The sequence below is a fragment of the Papaver somniferum genome, chromosome 2, assembly GCF_003573695.1.
Source record: "Papaver somniferum cultivar HN1 chromosome 2, ASM357369v1, whole genome shotgun sequence".
In the NCBI taxonomy this organism is placed as follows: Eukaryota; Viridiplantae; Streptophyta; class Magnoliopsida; order Ranunculales; family Papaveraceae; genus Papaver; species Papaver somniferum.
This window is the reverse complement of record NC_039359.1, coordinates 72,920,204-72,937,014: the sequence shown is the minus strand read 5'-3', so window position 1 is coordinate 72,937,014 and position 16,811 is coordinate 72,920,204. Positions and strand designations below refer to the sequence as shown.

The 16,811-nt window shown below is 37.6% G+C and overlaps 4 protein-coding genes and 1 pseudogene across 4 annotated transcripts; all 5 read right to left on the bottom strand.

Annotated features, from left to right (window-relative positions):
* Positions 1-677: 677 nt before the first annotated feature.
* On the bottom strand, positions 678-2,448 carry LOC113353521 (vinorine synthase-like). Its single transcript, XM_026597093.1, has one exon. It carries the CDS (start codon positions 2,284-2,286, stop codon positions 892-894), a length of 1,395 nt encoding a protein of 464 aa, XP_026452878.1. The 5' UTR covers positions 2,287-2,448; the 3' UTR covers positions 678-891.
* A 412-nt stretch (positions 2,449-2,860) lies between these two features.
* On the bottom strand, positions 2,861-6,475 carry LOC113348024 (annotated as a pseudogene).
* A 366-nt stretch (positions 6,476-6,841) lies between these two features.
* On the bottom strand, positions 6,842-10,510 carry LOC113348023. Its single transcript, XM_026591713.1, has 3 exons — positions 9,001-10,510; positions 8,791-8,924; positions 6,842-7,273 (listed from the first exon to the last, which is right to left on the bottom strand). Exons 1-3 carry the CDS (start codon positions 9,781-9,783, stop codon positions 7,078-7,080), a joined length of 1,113 nt encoding a protein of 370 aa, XP_026447498.1. The 5' UTR covers positions 9,784-10,510; the 3' UTR covers positions 6,842-7,077.
* Positions 10,511-10,519: 9 nt separating this feature from the next.
* On the bottom strand, positions 10,520-16,312 carry LOC113348022 (TPR and ankyrin repeat-containing protein 1-like). Its single transcript, XM_026591712.1, has 10 exons — positions 15,683-16,312; positions 15,279-15,606; positions 14,426-14,681; positions 14,121-14,337; positions 13,637-13,986; positions 13,030-13,539; positions 11,718-12,918; positions 11,218-11,571; positions 10,901-11,138; positions 10,520-10,614 (listed from the first exon to the last, which is right to left on the bottom strand). Exons 3-9 carry the CDS (start codon positions 14,554-14,556, stop codon positions 11,022-11,024), a joined length of 2,880 nt encoding a protein of 959 aa, XP_026447497.1. The 5' UTR covers positions 14,557-14,681; positions 15,279-15,606; positions 15,683-16,312; the 3' UTR covers positions 10,520-10,614; positions 10,901-11,021.
* On the bottom strand, positions 14,623-16,483 carry LOC113351377 (probable helicase MAGATAMA 3). The gene is made up of 3 exons (XM_026595374.1): positions 15,683-16,483; positions 15,279-15,606; positions 14,623-14,681 (listed from the first exon to the last, which is right to left on the bottom strand). The coding sequence occupies exons 1-3, from the start codon at positions 16,481-16,483 to the stop codon at positions 14,623-14,625; spliced, it is 1,188 nt and encodes a 395-aa protein (XP_026451159.1).
* Between the last annotated feature and the right edge of the window lie 328 nt (positions 16,484-16,811).

The window sequence follows — 16,811 nt, the reverse complement described above, 5'->3', positions numbered from 1 at the left end:
TATGAATACAATGTCGAATTTAATTCCGGCATGCTCGATAGAAATCTAAAATGTCGCTAGCCAAGTGAAAAAACTCAAGTTTCTTGGATATTTGCATCATGTGTCGACATAACAAGTTAAGCAATGTACCATGCCGTCACCACTACCGGCATGCTCGATAATGAACATTCTGTACCGATATTGTACTTAAGGAGCACTCTTCATACAAAAAATACTGACTATAATTTCAAATTTGGGGGACATAGTGTGTCGGCATGGTGAAAGTATGAACACCATGCCGATTAGGTCCCTGCCGGCACGATATTCATACTTTTAATATGCCGGCACCGAGTTTTTCAGGCGTAACAATGTCGAATTTGATGGGGAAAAAAAACCAAATTCCAATACATTAATACCTAAACATGAGTATTAGGAGCACTTGTATGTTCAGTTTGTTTACTTTTCTGGGTTGGTTCTTCGTTTAAACCTTCATGATTATAAATATCTTGATTTTATGTTGTTGCATCAATAAATTCAATAATAATGACTTATACTAATCATTATCAAACTAATCTATTAACTTAACTAACAAACATGATTAACTACTAAGTATGATCAATGAAGAGTAAATTAGGAATTACATAAAATATGGATATGGGGTACCTGCGAATTACTATTAAAATCCATATTTTGTCTTGTTAACATATCCTCCAATTACTTTACACATCCCCAGTTGCGCGTTCTTTTAAATCTTATGAACCATTTCAAAATGAAATTACCTTCTTTTTTTCCTGCCGGATATCTGTTTTGGTGAGCAAAATTACCAATATTTGAGAAACAAAAACATACAAATAAAAATAAGAAAGGCGGATAGAAGATTAGATAAATCATTTTATTTTCATCCCAATATTACTAAGAGATAGATGCAAGAAGTTCCTCGTGACGTTCGAATACATACATGTCTTCTTTACTCAAGCTTACCCATGCTTCAATTCCATCTCCTGAACTGGTATCCATTAACAAAACCATGTTCTTCAAAGGAAGTGTACAAATACTTGCCCATATTGGTTTCCCCCAACCAAAATCTGCTTCATATACTGAAAACCTGCACCAACTAGTGAAAATTAGCATCAACGGTCTTGGACCACTCGGAGGAAAATCATTTTCGTTCTTTATGATCTTCAAGGCATTTGAGAATGTGTCGGCAGTTTGCAGTTGTTTTACATACTCTCCATCGATTTTTTTCATGGACTCCCTAATTTTTCCTGCCAGAATATTTTGGCGCTGATGGTTCTTCTTTGTGCTGTCAGTATTCGTAAAGGTGTGTAGTGCAATCGACAAACAAGTCATATTTCCGAAGGAATTTGGTGGCAGTGGTGGAACCATTCTCGACCTCATGTTTACTGCATGACCTGCTATGCAAGCCCTTGTAGAAGAAACCTCCTCCTTGTTTTTGGCTTGATCCATATCGATGATGCACCTCCATAACAAAGCCGATACAGCTTCAACACGAGTTGGTTGGTATTGATCTTGAAAATCCTCATTTTCGTTTGCAATTTTACCTTTTCTCTTGAGGTCAGTTAATCTTGTACCTTCAAATACGAATTTCTTCGTCACAGGTGGTCCGTCTCTTGTAACCGAGTTGGGCGGTTTGTAACTCGTTGAGTCTCCGACTCTCTGTGGAAAAAGAGATTGCAAAGAGAAACTTGGACCCTCGATTTGCTTATCATGATCACCAACAGCAATACCACGAGCAATATTAGCCCAGTGGTTGATGAAAGTGACGAGTGTAGATGCATCAGCTAACTTGTGGTAGATGTACAAACCTATCACAATTCCACCACATTCCTTGAAGCAATTAACTTGGACTGATAGAAGTGTGGGAGGTGTAACAGAATTCGAAATTTCGTTGGGATTAAAGGGAAGGAGTTTCTTCCTGCGTTCAGGCATGACATTTGGGTGTTGGATAAGTTGAGAGAGTTGACAACCAATTACTTCGGTTTCCACGTAGTCAACACCATCATCGTTACACTCTACAAATCTATCATCAATGAGCTTACCAGCCAAAGGGTAGAATTTTGTTAACGTTTTAGCTAAGGATTTCTTAACTACGCCGCAAAACTCATCAGCCCTTTCAATGATCGTCTTGGCGGGGTCGTCATTGCTGCCACTCGTGTAGTAAAGAACAAGAGGAAAATAAATTGGCAGAGCAAGCTGATCAAGAAATGATAAGGAGTAGGTTTTTAGGTGATGCGGAGTTGGAGAAGAAGGTTTGATTTTCTCTTTTGAAACAACTTCAACCTTCATGTTATCTAATCTCACTGGATAAGTTGACGACCGATGAACTAAAATTCGTCTACTAGTTTTATGACCCAAGTATATCACAGCGGTGCTGATACAGAAATTCTCTCCGATTATCCATCTCTACACAAAATGATGGACACCTATTTGTTTATTGGAATTTTGGAGTGTTGCATGCATGAATACGTAACGCAATCAATTTAGCGACCAAACGAGATTCAAGCAATCCCATATTTTATTTGTTTATACACCTACTAGTTGGTACATATCACCATCTAATAATTGTCTCATCATCTCCGTTTGTCCGGTAATAGTATTCCTATAGAAGTGCTTCTGCTTTTCTAGAAGCAAAAGTTACATTCTACTTTAATGTGGATTATTCTTGGTACTCACGTACTAATATTACAAGAAAAGATAGCGGACTAACACGATTTGGTAGGTAGGATTCAATGACATGATTTATTGGAAGTTCCTTTTGGTTTTTAGTCCTACTATGGTCTACAGGAAATGAATGAAAATCTTTAAATAATGTTTAGCTAAGGACATTTTGATTAAATTGTTTGGTGAATGCTGGTGCATATCCCCCTTAATCTTATCTAGTATAAATTTCTGGTTGAAGTTGACGTTCTATCAAACCTTCCAAACATTTTTCTCTGTTTCCAAATGCAAGTTTATCAGAGGATTATTGGAAAGAGGGGAAGTTAAAAAAATGATGGAAAGATTATGAAACTTCATTTATAAGAAGGCAGAGAATGTGCACCCCGGTTTCTAGAGGGTGCACAAACTTGTCCTTGCCCTGGAGCCTGGACTATGCTTTTGAGATCTGTATAGTAAAATTGGTGATCACGCCCCACTGTACATTAAAATTGGAATTTGAAAGCCGCAAAGGAACGTCCATCTCAATCATGGTTGTACACTTGTTCCAGCACGATGTAGTTTCAAGCCTCTTGGCACTCTTGAAAGTACTATACCTGCACAAAAAAGCAGCCGTATTCAATTTCCACAGCAAAACTAGTTCCGAGTTCTAACCTCTCTCTTTTTTTGGTGAATATTATTGTTCTATTAGGTGATTAAGTGAGCAACCTAACAACACAAATAAACAAGTGAAGGTCGAGCCAATCCAATTATTTGGTTAGTGCTCCAAGTCTGGATCACCTTGGTGCCTTTTCGTAAAACCTAAATGATTGAACAGGTTATGAAGCCATAAAGGGTACACTATAGGCATCAAATATGTAGTGCTGTAATGCCGAAGAAGCTAAATGAGCCTGCAATTTACAGGAACTTACGGTTGATTAAACACTAAATATTGATTACTAGCCACTTTTGAATGCAAAGAATGAGTTTTAGATGTTTATGAACTTATCACTCACTAACAATTTTGCTGTGCATTTCAAGAAACCTGTTTGCAGTTTGTCCTGAACTAATACCACATAAACCAGTTTTAGCATGATTTCATTTTCCCCAAAATAAACATAACAAACACTCCGGAGTATAAGTTAGTTTTTGTCAGCCTCTTGGTTATTAAGCTATTTTGGAGAAGTTTAAATAATGATGCAGACAAAGTTTTTTGAGTTGGAGGAACTTACCTCAAGTAGAGCTTCAAGAGCCACTCCAATGCCTAAACTTGCAAATTCCACGGCGATCTTGCCCAAAAGAGTCCCGAATAGATTGCACCATTGAGCATACAACATTCAGCATAGCTAAATCTTTAGTTTGCTCCTACAATTGAAGTAAAAGTTACTCAAATGATGCAGGAGATTTGTGGGAGATAAATCTGCTTTTGTATAATTGGTGTTGCTTTAATTAGTGTAATCATATTTCTATTGAATCACGTTCAGTTAAGTTTCTGCTAAGCACTCGGAATATCTATGTTATGTTAAAACAAGGATAGAAGCACTTGGATCATCTATGTGTAATTCACACCTTGGTTCTTTTCTTTCAATTGCTGCTGTCATAATAAAACAACTCTGTTCTAAGGAATTCAAAATATGTGATGCTGGGCAAACCAAGAAAACCAGGTTACCACTTAAGTGAGACGATCTTCACTTCCCCCAAACTTTCCATCAACTGGAATGAAAATCTTTTGATACGCTCTCCTCATGCCTTTAACCTTAAATATTGCCCTCAGCAGTATGCTATAACACCGGAGAAACAACAGAAAAAAATTCAAGCATATAAAGATAGATTAATAACAGATACAAGAAAAATAATCACGCTATGAAAGTGAGTTAAAAAAAAAACTAAACTATATTGAAATCAAATAAGGACAACCTCTTCGCTGGAGAATCCACTGCGCCGTAGACCCTCCAAATTTAATCTGCGGAGGTCAGCTCTATCACCAGTAACCATCATGTACTTTGGAACATCTTGTGAAACCTATAAAAGTTTGTAACATTTTAGACTTGTTATCATTCTAAATGCTAAAAAGATTGTCTGATTCATTTGACTTGACATTTTAGACTTGTAACAGTTTCGACTGATATACTTAGTTCAGCAGAAACTCTAACGACAATGGAATATAGTTTTCTAATTATTCAGAGGAAAAATAGAAGCATACCACAGACTCCACCACCAATAAAAGAATGTGAACACAGATGACAGAATTGATGGACAACAACAGCGCCTGCAGTGTGAGCATAGTCCTACATTACAGTTACTACAAACTACGATTTTCACGAGTTGAAATATGCAATGGATGTATTAAACTATGCCAGACAGATACTTACCTCAACCACAACATGTCCTGCTATGAGAGCATTGTTTGCAAATACAACGTTGTTACCAAGTTTGCAGTCATGGGCAATATGACAAGATCCCATAATAAGATTGTTGTCATCAATAACCTAGTAATAATGGCTGCCAATCAATATACGAAATCTTATTTATAGGATTAGTATATATATATATATATATATTAAATTTCAACTAGTCACAGCATCCCCATACCTTTCTGTCACTTGATTTTGAAGATCGATGAATTGAGGTATACTCTCTGATCTCATTGTTTTCACCAACATCGAGGAAACAATCGCTCCCTGGCTAACCAAAAGTAATACACAGATTATCAAATATCTTATTCCTATGACAAAGGCCATTAAAGCGCCAATCAAAATTGCTACTTTACTAGAGTTTCGTAAATCAATATTGGACCAGAGTGATTATTTGCACATGCCAAAAACAAGCAAAAGAGGCCCCTTAGTGAGGTTGCCACCCTTGAACTCTTGAGGATGCAACTATTTGAGGTTTGAAGTGTACTCCTAAGCATCATGGAAGCTTAAGTCTCTTGCTTTCCAGTACTGATCTTTCATTTAAATCAGTCATAGAAAGAAACAAACCTTGTATTTCATATGTTGGCACTTCACTCCAACCACCACATGGTGTCCGATAATGTTATTGCATCCAATGGTTGTACGCCCTGGAATGTCTTCTCCAACAATGGCACCACTGCCTGACACAGTTTGAAAGCAAACAATTACTCCACGAGCAGCAGCAAATAACTACCCCAAGAACAACACTGAAAAGAAAAAAGTAAATTTCAAACACCATGTGAGGTGTTTGTTTGATTAAAAGAAGAACAATAATTGAAACCAGATATAAATTACAGAAATGGAAAAATTGTAACGCTCACGTCATTAAAGTGCACCGTTCCCCTAGCTCCGTATCTCCCTAAAAATGTGACTCCCAGGATACAGTTTGCAAGCTTTACCAATTTTCACCATATACTATAGTAACAACATCCTGTTTATAAAAACCAAATATATGATGAAACACATAAAAGAACACAAACTTCCCCATTGTTGCACGATTATAATACGAAGCAATACCCTACAATTTGTATGCATAACTTGTGTATGGATCAATGGACAAATACGAACTTAAAACATTTCATAAATGTAGCCTAACTGTTTGTAATTTTGTCTATTAGAACAAAAAAATAAACTGCACTGAGAAAAGGAACTGTGATTGCAACCAAGGTACACACGATTAACACAAAAATTAAGAAAACAAGAGTATTTAATACCTGATCAATAACAGCATTAGCTGGGTGTAATAAAACTAGACTTGGTTTCAGATGAAACTTCTTCAAAGCTACTTCTCTCCCGAGAAACATCTGCAATATCAAACAACCAAACATATCAATAAGGATGGGTTTGAGATTGAGAGAGAGGGAAGAAATGGGTTGTGGTTAGTTTTTACAGCTGAGTGTTCTGGTGCAGTGTTTCAGAGTAAGTGTTTGAAGAGAAGAGAAAAGGGGTTTCTTCAGAAGTGAAACCAGGGCTTAGTTAATGCTTTAGTGGTCCAGTTAAATGATAGGTAGGTAGATAGTATAAAAAACTTTATGGGCGGGCTGACGGGCTCCAATTATTAGACCGTTCTGTTCAGAATGTTAACTGCACACAAATAAAGTATATGGGCAGCCACTAGTTGAACAACTTTGCAATCAACTGACCAATGACTGTTGGAAAACATGTTAGTATACATAAAAAAAGAAAATCAGAATTTCACCTTGAGCAGTCCAGGCCAGGAGAAAAGCCAAGTGCCAAAAGACAAGAAACAAAAAGATACAAAAAGAAGTGAAAAAACAGGAAGAAAATCATTTTATGGTCATCCCATATACTACTAAGAGATAGTTGCAGGAAGTTACTCATGACGTTGGAATTCAGACATGTCTTCTTTACTCGAGCTTACTCATGCTTCAATCCCAGGTAATGTTCTCTCAAGGAAGTGTACAAAATGAAAATGATCAGGAACAACTAGGTACACATCAACACCTCTGATGGGGAACGCATACATGTTCTACCTCCTCTTGCCTTTGCCTTTTTTCTTCCTCTTCAGATTTTCCTTCCTCTTGCTGTTATTATTTCGGACTTCTGGAGAAACATTGGCATCCAAAAACAAAGAGTCCATCGGTTCTCTTAACGTCTGTTCCCTCATGCTCAACTTCTTAAAAAGAGCTTCAATTGTTGAAATATTATGCTGCAGTTCATTGTCACTGAAAGAAAACACAAAAAGTGGGCATGAGCAAACAAATATTATGATCCTTAAAGATGGTTTAGGAAAATTTGTAGGAACAGTAACTAACGGTACAACCAACGTATTAATTAAGGATGATGTAAGAATAAAAGTTCAAAAGGATGTAGCTTATGCTAATATCATGCTACATAGTGTTATATAAGGGTTACAATATAGCTGTTCGACAATTGACAAAGGAAAGAATCGCAGTCTCAAATGTAGCTTATTCTTAATATGGTTGTGGCAGAAGATGACAGGCATTGGATCTATGGTAAGGGGAAAGGCTTTTCTGTGGCTAGTGCTTATGAGGCATTGGAGACTGAGGGTTTGCTTGCTTTTCCAGATAAGCATTTATGGAACCCTAAAATCCCTTTCAAAGTAGCTTTTTTGGTCTGGTGTCTATGCTATGATGGTGCTCCAACAAATGATTATATGTACAATGCAGGTCTGGTTCAAGATTCAACTTGTTTGCTCTGTGGCAGTCACACTGAGACTAACTCTCATCTTTTCTTGCATTGTGACATTACTTATACTGTGTGGGATTATTTTCTGAAGAGTTTTGGTGTTGTTTGGGTACATTGTAGTGATGTTAGAAGAACTCTATGGGGGTGGCGTAATAAGAAAAGCAGAAACAGAATTAAGAGACTGTAGAACTATTTGCCTTTTGCTATCTGGTGGTGCATCTAGAAAGAGCGCAATAACAGGCTTCACAATAATATGGAGAAGAATAGTGAGCAGATCATATCCGATGTCAAGTGTTTGTTGTTCAATTGGACAATTAACACAGATATTTTTAAAAACTATGGTCTGTCTATGCTTTTATTTAATTGGGATGCTCTGATGCAAGCATCCATGTAACTTTCTAAGCTTGGTCACTTTCTAGTGACTGAGTTTTTCTTTTAATAAACTTTGCCCTTTCAAGTGAAAAAAAGAAAGAAAAAGACTATAAGCATATAATTAAAACCGTTAACTTGAAATAAAGAGTGCATTATTATTCTTGTAGAATCGTCATATATTAACATTGGCATGAAATCACTATTAGTACTAATCTTGCTTCATTTATCGATGTTTTTGTACACAACTCTCCTACAAGAGGGGACCATGCAAATGTACATATTACTCTAGTGCTGCTGAACAACCATGAAATTCTTAGTAGATATTATATGTGAACAGTACTATTTGTGTAGATTTGTTTGAGAATATATATCAACTAAGTCACTCACTATTCTCCTGTACAAGCTGGCCACTCAAAGAGAGAAAAAAGGCAATAATGAAAGAGGGAATCCAAAATTTGAGTGAAGGTTGTGCCTAAAGAATACTCGTAAAAGAGTGTAGTTTCATTCAGTTTGGCAGAAAATAACCACAGCACTCAACCTTGAGATTTTATACTAAACCAGTTTATATCACTATTTACTTGCATAGCTCCTCCGTAAACAAATAGTAAATACTGCATCCAGACATAGCATATCAGTAAAGTATATTCAAATTAGAACTAACCTGATGCTTAAAGAAGCAGAGAGTTGATTCAATTCGCTAAGCATGGTTTCTGCTTCAGAATCACCAGCAGACCCATTCTTGTTAAGTTTTGTGATAGTGCCACCAAGAACACGGATGCATTCCTCTACCTCAACCTAAACGGAGAAAAGAAAACCATTAGCAACTTTCCTGAAAATGGAAAATTTATAACAAAGAAAACATTTTACTGACCTTCATTTGGAGTTTGCTAACAGCACTTATCACTGGTTCACCCTCAACCTCTTCCGTTTTAAACTTTGAAATATCAAATGTATTCCAAAAATGCATATAACTCCTCCTGATATCACACACTTCATTTCCCTGATCAGTATTGCACGAAGTACAGTTCACATCACTGGGGTGTATAGTCTCTGAAATGTCTAAGGACTCTTTTTTGTCAGAATTTGGGTTATCTAGGGAAATCAATCGAATTATGTCTTCTTTGCAATGGATCCCATCCATTTCTATAAATATAGAATCGGGGCAGGGTTCCGGACGATGATTTCCTGAAAACAGAATGACCAAAGGATCCCCAATTGCTTTAAATGCTTCGTCGATGACAGGTTTTTGGTCCACTAAACCACTGTAAAGGACCTCACATAACTTCGGCGGAAGTTGGGAAGTTACTCCGTTACTTACCATTAGCTTGTGTAACAGAGGAAGAAACAAATTGTAGTTCTTAGCCATTAAAGTAATCAATTTAAACACTCTCAATACGATTGCCGAAAAGTTTTCGACAAAAAAATCAGTCTTCATAATCCAATCCACAGCGCCCTCCCCACTTAGAACATGTTGATGCACCACGTCTGAGACAAAACTAGAGAAGCTTGCCACAAGTTCACTAAAATCAGCTGTTTCAATGGTATTCGAGTTCCAATTCCAGTTCTCAACCGAAAGCATTTCAATGAGATAAGTTTTTGTAATGAAAACACATGTACCCTTCAAGAAGATATATAAAGCAGTCTGGTGAGACATAGGCGGACTGTTTCCTCCAATTGGCACAGAATGTATATTGTAGTGCCTCGCTAAACTTCTTAGCAAAAGACAACGTAAACAATCCTGAACGCATATACTGTTTAAACTCCTTCAGGAATAATTCCCATTTCGGGATGTGAACAGAACGCTTTACTATCTCCTGATATAATTCATCATTAAGATCTGCAGACATTAATACCAACATCACCACTCTCCAAAACTGACCATGTTTCAACTTTGCCGTGGAGCCCATGACGTCTTCAACCATACTCTGTCTAATTAGATTCTTCCAAAGCTCAGTTTTTCTAAAACTTAACATACTTTCCAGCATCATTTTTGAGTCTGCAGGGAAAGATGTCTTGAAGAAGTGAAGCAGGTCAGAATTTCCTTTATGCCTTGCAATGTTGGAAGCCTCCACATAATTGCCAGAATGTACTTCTAATAGCATGAGCTCATCAAGATAACCCCGAGACCTCAAGAACGTGCGTCTTAACTCCATCGAGTTGAAGGCCTGAACAAATTTCACCATTTTTTTGGTATCCTTCAATTTGTGATAGTGAATTGCAGCTCTCTCAAGAAACAGCTGTTCCGTTTCTTTCAGTTCTTGATGTTTGACTAAATCGGCATCTGCATCTTCTCTTTCCCTCCAGATTTTTATGTAATGAAGACCCGTTTTAAAGAGATTACCAGTGGTACACATTGACAAGCACTTCGTATAATAATTAGCCTTAGCACATACTTCAGCTGCAATAGACCAACATCCAGCTAGCGAAAAACAGTCAACAGCATCCTCAAGCATTGAGTCACCACATTTCTCCAAAAAAAGCATACCTGGGAGGTAAAAGTAAGTAAACATTACATAAGCCATCAAAAGTAATTAACACGTTAACGGGTGAAGAAAGACTACCAAAGAGAAACCCTATCAACCAGAAAGACTGTAATCCAACAGTACATAGCAATTCATATCTATTTTCATGACTCCAAAAGAAATTCATATTTCACCAAATATAATAAAAAATTAACGAGGGAATGTCACAGAGTTCTAGATAGAAAACATTATCATGTATACCAAGTCATACTAAGTAATATGCTTGGTATAAGAAAAAATGGTGCAGACCTGCTTTTTTAAACTCCTTCAAGTCAATATAACATCTGGCAGCCAACTCAGCCTTCCCAATGGTATCATAAATCTCGGCAGCCTCTAATAAAGAACTACGAGCCAGTTCCGAATCTGAACCTCACATGTGGTCGGCAGAAGATCTTAGTCCAGCAGCCTTTGCCCATTTTGCTCTGTATAAATCTTGAGCCCTTTCGAAGCACATTGCTGCCATCTCAAAGTTACCCTCATTGAACAGCTGCACAATTATTTTATAATAGATAAGTATGACGTAAGATCATGTTTCAGCCTGTTAGGATGAAGTACTGTAAACAAACCTTGATCCCACGTGAACTCCAATCTGCTTCACTGCTTGCAACTTGCATTGCCCGTGCAAAAGATTCATCAACTTTTCTAACCTGAACAAGACATAACTTCTTCCAGTAATCAAATATAGGCTTCGAGAATTCCCCTTCATTCTCGCAGATCCACAATCTTTGCCTAGTACGAGTTACAGAAACGTACAGCTGCTTCAGTTCAGAGCAGAGCATTTTGTGTTTGGTCTGACTAAAACTTGGAAATGACTTCTGTTCGTTGGACATGGGTAACTTGCATTCCATCATATACTCATACACAAGTCTCCACTTATTCTTTAAAGGAGTTGTTCCAAAGTAGTTGTATAATAGGACATCCTGTGAATGTTGCCATAAACCACACGACATATAGTAAAAAATCGAAGTTAATTTTTTATGTAGTTAAGGGTCTTTATAGGTAACGACAAACACGTACTAGATAAATAAGAAGGATTCAAATGGAAACCAATCCAACGATTACTCACCTGAAACTCAAGGCCCTTGCACTCAAGTATTGTCAAAACAAGTGCTTTCTTTCCAATATATTCAATTATTTCCTTCTTCCCAGATTCATCACGAACTAAGATAACCTGTTCTGCTCCAAAGCCAGTCATACTCCTGTCCTCATTTACTTGATTGCCAAAAATTGTGACTATTGCATTTTCATCACCTGCAGATTCAAGTAACACTGGCGCCTCTCCGTGTATAAAGCTTGTTTCAGGACTTAGGATGTCAACAGAGAGCGGGAAAAAGTGATACAAAAGATCAATTACGCTCTGAGATAAATTGAGAACACCAGAGTGGGTACGCAAGTTTTGATTCAGATGGAGAACATCTGAAATTTGGTCCTTCTCTTTTAGTTTATCCTTGCCATTACTTCCACATTCTGAAAGGAATTCGTTATAAAACAAAGACCGAATGTCCTGGAATCTGAAATCTATCCCCCTGCCAATAGTTTGAGCAGTATCACCCGAGAAAGCAAACCCTTCCATAGAATTTTTACATAGATATTTAAGGAGACTAATTTGTCTCATGGTCAGATCCTGGACTTCATCTATATAAATGAAATCCATGTCCTCACCGTGATAGCTCCCATTTCTCAGTCGGCGATGAAGGTCAATGACTAAATCAGCCAAATCAAATTCATCTTTCATTAATTTCTTCTTCTCATAATCAAGAAAAATATCATATACCATCTGCCGTTGCTCCTTACTAACGGTGGACACTCGTCCCTCAGATAGTAACACATAATCCTCCCTGCTGAGGTGAAAATCAAGTACCCTACCAGAAACTATCCCACCTTTTATATGAGATATTATTTCAATAAAAACTGTCAATGAATCCAGCTTCTTGGTAAAACGGGCATTGAAATGAGACCAATAGGATGAACTGAACCGCTCATAATTCACCTCCTTCGTACCTATAAAAGCATTCAAGGCAAATGTCTTGGAGACTCCATTTGGACCCTGCGAGAGTTGCCTTATTTCATTGAATCTATTAAAGTACGAATTCTCCATACTTCCGTCAAGCATCATCAAGAATTTACGAAAAGTGATGACTAATGGATAGCTTTCGGGTGGAATATTTATAAAATTATCAGGGGTATCCCTCGACTCAATTGAATGATCAGTATCATACATATCAACTAAACTGGGTATTGCTGAATTCTTTCCCGAGTGCATAAAACTGCAAAATAAAACATAATCAACCAAAAGAAAGGTTGAACTGACAAAGAAACAACATCTAACTGACTAACAATGTCTAAGATAATCAAACAAAAGAAAAGGCTGCATTTACCTTTTCCAGTTAGAAATCTGGTTCTTGACAGCAGAACATAACATTGGGCTGATGGTCAAGAAAATTTGCCGTAACACAGATTCTTTCTCTCCCATCCAGTTTTTCATGGGAGAACAATTTTCAGCATCGGGAAATCCTTCTAAAGAAAAATAGTGTTGCTGCCCCCTTCGAAACAATTTCATGGTTAAAATAGTTGTCTTCCCCGTTCCAGACCTTCCAAGTATAAAAGTACTTCCAGGATAGAGAATTACTTCCGATTCTCGATCAGTTAATTCGAAAGGAAGGTCAAGTTCTTTGCCATCACTTCCAGAAAGCAAATGACTCACCATACCGGATGACAAGGAGTAGAACTTCATTAGGAACAAACTATCTTTTACGTTTGAGGTTTCAACGCAACTTCTTTCATCAAACATCCCAGAACTAGAGGTACTAGTTAACTCGCTACAGCTACTGTCCTTAAAACGAACAATATCATCAGAAACCTCCCAGGTAACTGGCAATTCTAGATCCCTGCATAGAAAAAAGTAATACAAAATACAGACACTTGAGTTTCTAACTTTCATTTCACAGAAGGTAGAGCGAAAACATTAGAAATAAGTTCACGTACTGTTCAGTCCTTTTCAGCTTGCAGTAGTCAATGAATTCACTGGTGTACATCCTAAAGATGCCATCCAAATGCGTAAGTAGTTTCGGAATCTCCTCTACAGGTAAGATATCCCATATTTTCAACACCTGGGTATAGCTTGAATATTTGGCAATATCGACTGTAGAGATAACATAAAGATCTCCAACCTTGATCTGTTTCACAAGTTGCAAGGAGCTTCCACAAAGGGAATCTACCTTGATATTTTTTGGTCGCCAGCCACTAGAGAGCCTAAGCAATAATTGGATAACACACTTCTGAGTTTGAGACTTCAATTTCCCAAATGACCTCCTAAATTTATCACTAAATAGAACCTACAACATTCAGAAAAACGAAAAAGGCTAACGTTAAGGATAAGTACTACATAATGTTACGTAATAAATTAAACTCCATTTGTCCAACTCCTATATAAGTAATTTAAGGCACTTGGTAAATACCAGTAATTTACCTTCCACCTTGCACTTTTGAAAAGCACGCTGTCTCCATTAAGTAAATCATCCAATTGACCAAGTTCCTTCTTGGCCTCCAACAATACTTTTGCAAGCTCTTTATCTTCGTTAGCATAAAAAAAGCAATTTCGGTCCTTTGCATCCCGGACTAACATTTCCCAGCAAGATCCACTATTAGACAATGTTTTATCATTCCCCATAATCCAAAGGCAGTGCCTGCAAGGAGAATATAATAGCTAAGATAAGATCCAGTTTTAAATCATACAGATATTTGCCACTATACAAAGCCCATTAGAAGTCATACCTGGCCCTAGTCAAAGCAACATTCCACTGCTTGGGGTTAGATAGGGAGCCAATTGATCCACCACTATCAGATATTACAGTAGAGATGATTACGATGTCTTCTTCCCCGCCCTGGAAACCTTCAACAAGCATCACTCTCAGAGCAAAATTTTTGAGCTTCTCGTATCTTCGTCCAATCTTCTCCTGTAATGCAGCAACTTAAGCAGCATAAGGGGATATAATACCAATTGTCAGCTTCTGTCTTGAGCCAGCCCAAGCTGCAAAAGTAAGGACCTCTTCAGTTGAACCATTAATTTGACACAGCAACTAGCAAACTAGCAGTATGCAGATACACAAAAGTTTATTAAACAAGCTATCTAAATCGGTTTCCTTGGCAGGCTTGCTTCTGGGAGGGTTATCCCAAACTTATATGTATAAATATATTAAGATACTACATCGACTAAAGTAGGTTGCCAGCTTAAGTACAAAAATTCATAGACAAGTAAGCAAATGAAACAGAATAGTTGCTTGTGGACCAACCCAGATCAACTCTTTAAAGATGGAAGACTGGAAATCTACCATAAGACTTACCACCAGTAGAACTAGAAAGACACGATGATTACAATGTAAGATGTCTTTGACACTATATTAAACCATCTTTATTTATAGATTGCCCCTTCATATGTTTAACGAGAACTTGATGAATAGTTTGATCTCTAAGCATTTGATGGTAAGCCTTATGTTGTACTATTCAGTAACCAACTTTTGAATTTTTTCTTTCTTTTCGAAAGTGTTCTATGCATACAAGTATAGAACTGTATTATAAAAAGACTAGCACTATTAGAAATTTTCACTCTAGCTAACGGAAAGCATACCTTTAAATAGGTCTTGCACAATTTTCACGATCACTGCTACTTCCACCATATTTTTGCGGCTTTCTCCAACACTGCCTACTTCCTCCCTCCCTTCACAGATACTTATGAATGAGTAGGGACCGAACATAGTCCCTCGAAGATAGTGCCTTTCGTAACCTTTACAGGTAACACTAGGAGCATCCAGAATCAGATTTTGATAAAATTTGGCATTTGGAAAAGAGCTTATTTTAGGATGCATTCTGTATTGCATGTCGAGAAGGTGCTTTGAATGACCCAATGATCTCAATCTTTCGTAAAGGCTTCTTCCAAGGCCAGCTTTTTCAGAAACCTAAACCAAGAAAGTAAAGTTCTGAAAAAGTGCAACTTCAAATGAAATCAAGGATGACAAAGTCAGACATGATTACCTTGCTGTGTAACATTGCTGGTAGCTGCCACTCATCACCAAATACAATAGCATGTTGTATGCCTTCAAGTTGCAAGGGAATTGCCAATTCGCACTCCTTTACCTGAGTAGCTTCGTCAATGACCAACAAGTTCAGTGGCTCAATATCCACCTCATGAAGACTATATGAACCAGAAGCCGTGCAGAAAAAGAAGGATGCGGTTTGGAAACAGAAATTCCTAACCATATCACGTCTTAAGACATTTGGTAGGTTAAGATTATGACTAAGATGCCTAAGAAGATTGATGACCTCACTTCTCATCATGCACAATGTGGCTGAAGTGGAACACCCTAAATCTTCACATCCACTGGAATCTTGAGAACAGATTATTTCTGAATGTTCAAAGTGGCGCTCTAGTTCTGCACTGATCACATCATTTCGTGAGAGAAATTGTCCAAAAGATTCGAGCAAATCAAGAAGGTGAACCATTTTCTCCAAATTATGCTGCATAATATATTTTTTGGAAAGATGGGTGCATAAAACATTGATGCATTGTTTGAGTGGTAAAGCTGTAGCTTTGTATCGGTTCCTTGTGAATTTAAGAAAGGAAATCGGAACCTTAGCAGCAGCTTCATTCTCCGCCTTCGGTTCAGCCCCATCTGCTGCATTTTCCTTCAAAGATAAATGATATTCTGATAGACCATCTTCAAGAAAAACCATCATGGACTCGAAACAATGTTTCCATCCAGTTTGGGGTGCAAAACATTCTGCAAGCTTGTCCACACGATAGTCTAACCAGATATTCTTAAGATCATCACACATTCCAAGCTCAGTCCTACTACCAATCAGGAGGAGATCCCCCAGTGCGCAAATTTATTTGGAACACATTGTACGGCTCTTTGACAAGCTTAAGTACGCGAGAGACCACTTCTGTGAGAGCAATGCTTGTTGGAGCACATGTAAGTACTCTGTAATCACTCTTTAAGAAAATACACAACAAAACACTGAGAGTTTTTGTTTTTCCCGTCCCAGGTAGACCCCAAACAAGTTGAATAGGGGAAGACTTGTGGCTGCACTGAACAGCAGATACAGAACTAATCACTGCAGCTGCCTGAGATTTATTAAGGACTGATAATGATCTTGCATCATC

Bases quoted from the DNA above. Each gene is read 5' to 3' on its own strand.
- LOC113353521 (XM_026597093.1), bottom strand. From the start codon at position 2,286: ATGAAGGTTGAAGTTGTTTCAAAAGAGAAAATCAAACCTTCTTCTCCA.
- LOC113348022 (XM_026591712.1), bottom strand. From the start codon at position 14,556: ATGCTTGTTGAAGGTTTCCAGGGCGGGGAAGAAGACATCGTAATCATC. The intron at 12,919-13,029 runs GTAAATGCAGCC...TTTATTTTGCAG, and splicing joins CAGATTTCTAACTGGAAAAG to TTTTATGCACTCGGGAAAGA. The intron at 11,572-11,717 runs GTGAGTAATCGT...CAACATTCACAG, and splicing joins GCAAGGGCCTTGAGTTTCAG to GATGTCCTATTATACAACTA.
- LOC113351377 (XM_026595374.1), bottom strand. From the start codon at position 16,483: ATGTGTGATGATCTTAAGAATATCTGGTTAGACTATCGTGTGGACAAG. The intron at 15,607-15,682 runs GTAATCATGTCT...TTCTTGGTTTAG, and splicing joins CAGCAATGTTACACAGCAAG to GTTTCTGAAAAAGCTGGCCT. The intron at 14,682-15,278 runs GTATGCTTTCCG...TTACTTTTGCAG, and splicing joins TGTGCAAGACCTATTTAAAG to CTTGGGCTGGCTCAAGACAG.
- LOC113348023 (XM_026591713.1), bottom strand. From the start codon at position 9,783: ATGTCTCACCAGACTGCTTTATATATCTTCTTGAAGGGTACATGTGTT. The intron at 8,925-9,000 runs GTCAGTAAAATG...TTCTCCGTTTAG, and splicing joins TTAGCAAACTCCAAATGAAG to GTTGAGGTAGAGGAATGCAT. The intron at 7,274-8,790 runs GTTAGTTCTAAT...GTTTTCTTTCAG, and splicing joins TCTGCTTCTTTAAGCATCAG to TGACAATGAACTGCAGCATA.